At 40.9% G+C, this 7,214-nt stretch overlaps 1 protein-coding gene across 3 annotated transcripts in view; it reads left to right on the top strand.

Moving 5' to 3' along the window:
- The window catches only part of RANBP3 (RAN binding protein 3), a 42,809-nt gene that overhangs the window by 10,867 nt on the left and 24,728 nt on the right, over window positions 1–7,214 (top strand). For 2 of the 3 annotated variants that reach the window (XM_035894285.1, XM_035894287.1), the window contains 3 exons: window positions 4,211–4,402; window positions 5,420–5,456; window positions 5,543–5,629. In XM_035894285.1, the coding sequence (XP_035750178.1) occupies window positions 4,211–4,402; window positions 5,420–5,456; window positions 5,543–5,629 (316 nt within the window). Of the gene's footprint in view, window positions 1–4,210; window positions 4,403–5,419; window positions 5,457–5,542; window positions 5,630–7,214 lie in introns of those variants that run through there. The other variant, XM_035894284.1, reaches the window with a different exon arrangement.

Raw genomic sequence — 7,214 nt, 5'->3', positions numbered from 1 at the left:
TCCGGCTGAGCCCTAACGCTGCAGCTTGGCAAAATGAGCAGCTAAAGCTCTGTCTCCACTGGATATAAAGGAGCTTGTCATGCCAACCTGTAATGTACTTAACAGATTAAAAGCAGCAAGAAAGATGCTAAAGCAGAATTTTGAATTCAGGTACTTGGGCGGGGGGGGGAAAAAAATCACTACCTTGAGGTAGGAAAAGCTGTAAGTGCTGTCAATTTAAGATTTTTTTTTCTACTGATGGTGCAGGAAAATATTTTTGGAAAGATAAAACGACTAAATGACTGCTACCATATGGTCTTTCAGAGCAATTTTAAGTGTTCGTAATCTCACCGGGCCGGTGGGCCATGTTTTGGTGATGCGGGTGAGTGTCACCGCTCACTGTGACCACACACACGAGGCCGGTGCTCTGAGAAACCTTTGCCTGTTAAGCGTTAAGGCTGCTCCATGCAGTACCTGCACCCTTTTTTTTTGCACTAGTATCTTTTTTTTCCAAGAATGAGCCATTTCAAGTAAACTCAGTGCCGAATGGACTCGGTGCCGAATGGATTGCCATGAGCAAGGTACAAGCAGCTGTAGGTTAAGCACCTTTTGGTATCCAGACTGTTGCTGATGACCTGCAGCAGAAATCTTTCTACTTCAATGATTTTTTTCTAAAGGTTAAAGTTCTCAAGGGTTAATATTTTAAAATATTGCTGGTAAGCGTAGTCACTTTTATGTCACTTCTATCACTTGAAATTGCTGGTGTTACTAGAACTTGCAGGAAAACTGCTGCAAGTGGTCATTATCTTAGACTTGTTCTTAAAGAGCAGAAAAATCTTACCCCAGTTAACCCAGGCCTGAAAGAAATTTAAGAACCAAAATGCTGTTGGGGAATGTATGCAGGAATTCTTGGCTGTACACAACAGATATCTCTGCATCCTTGAACTTTACTCCCTAAGCTTAAATTTGTGGAATAGTGCAGTGCTCAGTGTAGGCGTGTAATGGGCCTTCATGTGCACTGGCAAGTGTTCTTCAAATTATCCCGGTTTCTCAAAACTCTGTTTTACCTTGAAGTATGCAGAAGGTCGAAGCATCTTCAGAGTGCTCACACCAGTTTGCCAGAGCAGAAAGCTTCATATGATCTTCCCAGGACCTTGGGAAGGTAGACGAATTAAGACTTGAGCTCAGAAGAAGAAGCACTGAATGTTTCTTGTTTACTTGGTATTGTTTGTAACATGCACAGGCAGATATTTTTGCTGAGACATTAACACGGTGTGGCCGGAGATGCGGCCTCTCGCAGAGCTCATGATGCCTTGACTTTCAGCTGTCCAAGCCCCACCAGCCTGCGGCAGCCGTGCCAGCAGGACTTCATTGTTCAAGAGGTTCTGGAACAGCTTTTAAGCAAGAGCCATGGTAATACAGTAATGCTGAGAAATATGCAGAGTGTCTGGATTGCAGACTTGCCATACCATGCTCTGAAGTCCTTTTATATAAGACTTTTTGCATCTTAAATTTTTTTTCAGTAGAGATTTTGCCAAATTACATTGTCTTTTTTTTTTGCTTAACCTTAATCCTCCCTTGCCTTCTCTGTTTCTGCTGGTTCCTGTGAATAACCAAAACATCATAAATCTGTTGGAGTTTCTGTAAGTTCTCTTGGTTTGTTGTACCAACTGTGTGAGGCAGTAATGGGTGTAAAGAAGCAGTGTGTGTACTTCAGTTTGTTCAGTTTGGGGTGGTTAGTTACTTTCATTTGAACTTTTAAAAAGCAGTTGGTAGCCTTTAAAAAGGTAATTTGGTTAATTAGAAACGAGTCAGAATTGTAGGAGCCTCTGTTTAGAAATAATTGTAAATTTTCTGTGGCTGGAATTCTACAAGTAAGGGGAGGAGGGAATAAGTGGCTTCTGTTCTTAAATGAGGAGTGAATTGTAGGTTGGATTTTGACTGGTTACTGGTTTAAGTGTCTCTTCAGCTTCTAATTTCAAAGAACTGAATGGAGAGAAGTTGAGTTACCTTAACAGTTCCTTATAGGATGAGATGGTCCTGGCTTTCATCTCTGGTGTGTAGTACAGTATGCTTGGGTAAAACATCTATTACTGTAGAGTACAGCTTGGGTAGCCTGGAAGGAGAGGCCTGAAATAGAAAGGCTGGGCTGGTGTTTAATAGTACTAATTGTAATCTGATGGTTTTTCCAGTTTGTACATGGTTTTGTCTCCCCAGCTTCTCCCAAATAAGCAACTGCTGGCTGTGGTGGTAACTTATTTCATTGTATGGCTTCATCAGAAAATGAAGCTTATGCTAATAGAGTATACTGGTGTGCCCCCACCCCCATGTCATCTACTTCCACCTCTCAGGTTTGACCAAAGGTGCTGAGAGGTCTGGAGATCTTGGCTCTGGATTCCTCTGTGGTCTGTGGGCAGAGGCAGACTGGAGAGGAGAGGAACCATCTGCTGCCTCAGGCATTGGACTTCTCACTGCAGGTTATTCCACCTTGTCATCTAGGTAGGATCTGCGGGAAATGAGGCTTCACTAGATCATGAAAGCCCTTCTTCTGACAAGGAAGGGTTTAGGAATATTTTTCAAGATCTGTAAGAGCTAATTGGTCACTGGTGAAAGCATTATTATAGTGAGAAAACTTGAGATTTATCCAAGGTTGAAGAGACCTGGTAGGTGAATACCCAAGTGATGGGGAGTGAATATTGACAGCTGTTCTTTTAATAAAAGCAAGGAAGCGGAGTGGTGTGTCTCTTCTACTGGATGCCAGGTATAATGAAATTAAAAACCAGTTCCCAGTAGTGTCGGTGACTCTGCAGTGGAGTAACTCGTGCACATTCTCATTCATTTGAAACCAGAAAATTGAACCCAAATATCTTAAACGCTCAGGCAGGAGTTTCGGTACTGAGGCAGACATAAATGAGGTTCTTTGGCCTGTCTGTGCTTGGGGATCAACCTAAGGGATTATGGCTTTTTTTCTTCCCTGGCCTTTAAATTACTGAGTCTATGAAAGATTTAAATCTGTTGTGGTTTTTTGATAGGAGTTCTTTGTACAGTCTGTCCCAACTTCCCCAAGCAATGCTTGACCGTGTGAGCAGTATGGGAATGGGTGAGGATGGGAGGTAGCGTACCAAGGGATCTACATCTTTAGATGCCTACGTAGGAAGAAATAAATTTGAGAGAAAGGGAGGTCCTTTTTTACCTCTGTGCAGCATCTACTTTGACTAGGGTTGGCAGCGTCAGTGACCATTTGAACACACGTTTGTCATGGGGGCTCTTGCTTAGCTTCAGTCTCCTGAAACTCTTGGACATGGAAATACTGCCGGGAGAGTGGATGCTTGGCTCTGCTTTGCCCTCAGTATTACAGAGTTGGGTTTGGATATTGATGCTCCTTGCCTGCTCAATGTGCTGGTGGTGTATTTAGTTGTGCTTGCATCAGTTGATGAAATTACAATCGTGATAATTTGAAGCTTGTGCTATACAGGTTTGACTTTTTTTTTTGGTCTCTGTCACTCGAGCGTTGACAATACCGCACATATTAGTAACAGCTTAAATTTTTGAAGGTTTGAGGGGAAATCACCTGTTGATTTTTAAGGATTTTTGCACATAGAGATCAGCAGTTCCATTCATACAAATTTTTTACCAAATTATTTCCTTTTGCTTTCAGGATTTTTGCTAAAAATTGAAACAAATTGCTGGTATATGTGACAAAGCTTTCTGTGCACAACAGAATTTTTTCTGACTTCAGATGCTGATTGCTGAAACAGATAATGACCCTGTTTTCCACTTCAGGCTTATCTTTTGGGAAACTAGTGTATGTTGGCAGGGAGATGCCTAATAAGATCGTCTTCCAGTAGTGTGGAGTACTTGGCCAATTCTGTGAGAAGAGCATGGATCAGCAATACAGTATTAATGCAATTGGGCTGTGTGGTATGTGTGGATAGGGGTTGTGGTGCTTGTGTGTTCCAGAAGTGTCAATAGTTTTTCATTCCCAATGCTGAAGGTTTCAAAAGTACTTGACTAAGATGCTAGTGAAATAGCTACACTCTTCTACTAACGTAAAACAAAACAGAAAACCCCTTTAACTTAATTGCATAGGCAAAATGCAGTGTAAATGGGTTTTTATTAGCATTGAGTGAAATACTGATCATAGAGTAGCATCCAGATTCTGAAATATGCAGTGCTCAGTAGAAAGTTTTGTACTTTCTGGTGTTCTTATGTCCAAGGTATTGTCTTTCAGATGATAGTCCCATGCAGCCTTAACCGGTCCCGTTGTGTGTTGCCCAATCCTTGTGTGTCTGCCTGTTCTCCATGCCAAAGTATGACTGGTTGCAGTGGGGCAGGAGGAGTGCTGGGGCTGTCCTGGGCTGTGTCCGTGAGCTGCTGTCCCTCCCAAGTCAGCCGGGCTCTGAAGCGAGGCCATGAAGGCGAGGTGGCCATCCGTGTGTCCTGGGTCAGGAATGGGATGGAAGGGTAGTGTTGGATTAGGGAGAAGGTCCAGTGTGTCATGAGGTTTTGTGACGAGATGGCGATGCTAACGCAGCCCTGGTCGCCTGGCGTAGTGAAAGGAGTCCATCATGGGATTATGTTTTGCAAGAATGAGGGAAATTATATCAGCTGAGAAAAGGGTAGAGCAAGTAGAGGAGAGAGAACTAGAAATCCTTGGAAAAGATGTGAAACTTTGATCAAAGACTTTAATATTGTGATAGCTAGTTGCCTGTGATGCTTCCTGTTTAGTTCCTGGTACTGTGGAAGATGCCAGATTATCCATTGGGTCATAGTGCTGGTTTATAGAGTGTGCTTTGAAAGACATTCCTCCAAGCTTTTTCCTTTTGAAGGAACTCATGTCAGTTAATGTTAATTAGGAAAAATGCTTTGGAATCTGTTTAGTTCCTGGTACTGTGGAAGATGCCAGATCATCCATTGGGAACTCCTATTGAAAGGTCATAGTGCTGGTTTATAGAGCGTGCTTTGAAAGACATTCCTCCAAGCTTTTTGCTTTTTGAAGGAACTCATGTCAGTTAACGTTAATTAGGAAAAATGCTTTGGAATGAACTCCAAATAATGGGGGTGTTCATGATGAGCTTGGAACTTCTATGATCTCTTTAAAAAACAAACCACATCTGAAAATTGTTGTTTTCAGATTTTCAATATATGGAAAACTGTAACAATTGTTGCGTAGTCTCTAAGGATGTTAGTCCTTGGATATGAATTTTCACGTATCTTATTTGTAAATGAAAAATTTTGAATTCATCTTATTTAATAGTATCTGAGCGAAACTCAATATGCCTACATGTAAGTCATAAAAATAATGTTTTACCTTGAATGTATGTCATTGACAGTAAAGAAAAAAAATCTCCAAGCTGATGATTATAACATTTGGATGTATCAGAAGAGATTGAAATGCTCAGTGTGTGATTTTTGTTTTATCACTGTCATCTGATTTCAGAGATCAGCAGATGGGTCAAGTCCGGAAGACGGAGATGGTAAGAGATTTGAATGTAAAATGCAAACACTAGTATATCTCCCCAGGATTTTCTGCATTTTCTCTAATTGCTTTTTTTTTCTACAGAATCTGATAGAGAGGATGGGAACTACTGTCCACCTGTAAAGCGTGAGAGAACTTCATCCCTAACTCAGTTCCCTCCTTCTCAATCAGGTAAATGTTATTACAGTATTATATATGAGAGGTGGGTTTCCTTATACTTTTTTTTTCCAGTCATGTCAGCAATCTGATTACTGTCTGTCATGCTTTGGTTTAAGACCACAGCAACCATGTACTCTTGACTTTTTCTATGGCTTGTGTTAGCAAATTCAGTGAAGCCCAAAGGAGTTGATAGATTTTTTTTTTAAACATTTTCTATCTGTAAGTTTATATTTGCAGTTTCAGCTTTTAATCTTCTGCTGTTAAATTGAAGAATTTACTAGAAATCTTTTTGATTTGTTGTGATCACATCGCTGCTTAACAACTTTATATAAATGCTACCTTTTTCTTAGTTACTCTGCTGCCAGGCAAATCTTCCAAGTCTCAGGTTGTGCTTAAGTTGTTGTAGTCCTCTCCTTTTCTCCCGTTCCTTTTAAAGTGGAGAGGATTTGGTGCATTTCAGCCACATTCTTGCCTGGCAAATGCAAGAGGGAATGACCGCTGCCTGCTTGTCTGTACAGGCAGAGCAGCAAAATCACTGGGAAGGCCAGGGTAAATTCTTGCAATTCACATAGGAGGCAATGGTCATGTTTTGATATTTGTGTTCACCCACAGGATCAGTCTCCAAAACTTATGCCTTCTGTCTTCACAGACAATAAGAAGTTTTTAGCTTTGGTCAAGAATTAGTTTAGTTAAGATATGTCAGTGCTTGGGGCAGGTTTGGACACTTCACTACTTCGTTTCCGTTGTCTTAGATGAAATAAAGGAGATGAGGAAAAATGGTAAAGGAGAGAAGAGAAAAAATATTCCTCTAACATACAGCACACTTGGGAAGTGTGACTCAAAGGTGAAAACCTAGTTATTTTGCTTTTAATTTTAAAGAAATAAGTGGCTGTGGAATTTAAAATATAGTTGCTGATATTTTATGGGCACAGTATTTTCATTTCATGCTGCCACTGCTCGTTGGGGGAGGAATCCCTTCTTAAGATCTAGATTTTCCTGGTGTAAAACTTAGCGGGTCTCGAGGTGCAGTCCTGTCAATTGAGTATGGTTCAGGGGACCAGTGTTACTGCTGCCTGTTTGCCAGTCCCTGTTACTAAAAGAACACAGTCTGCACAAAAATAACGAATAGAGGGGTTTTTGGCTGTAGGTTTTCTGTTAGGATAACAGAATGTGTGCAGCCTGTTAGGAGCTTCCCTATTTATTGGACCTTATATTCCTAGGTTCCCTGTAATCTCTAACTCTTCCAGTCTGCAATGCCTTTACCTTGTGAGATTAGAATCTCTAAAATCTCTGATTTTGGTTAATGCTAACATTTGTTAAGTGGAGTAACATAACTTATGTTCCTCTTTCATGGTTAAATACTGGATGTTTCAGGAGTCCAGTATACTTTCTCAGCACCTGCTTGGCTAATGCACTTTGGATGTGGTTGTTTATTCCCTGTTTGACTCCTTGGTTCTCTCCTGATGCGTGCTGTCAAGCAATGACAACCTTGATTGGAATTGCAACTTCCATAAAGGTTTCTTTGACTATTGCTGACAGTATTCGATGGCCTTGTTTTACAGAAAATCTTTCACTTTTTAAACCTCTTAGATTTTTT

The sequence above is a fragment of the Egretta garzetta genome, unplaced genomic scaffold (assembly GCF_000687185.1).
Source record: "Egretta garzetta isolate BGI_Z169 unplaced genomic scaffold, ASM68718v1 scaffold345, whole genome shotgun sequence".
Classification (NCBI taxonomy): Eukaryota; Metazoa; Chordata; class Aves; order Pelecaniformes; family Ardeidae; genus Egretta; species Egretta garzetta.
Note: the sequence above shows the minus strand (reverse complement) of the source record. Positions and strands in the feature narration are given on the sequence as shown.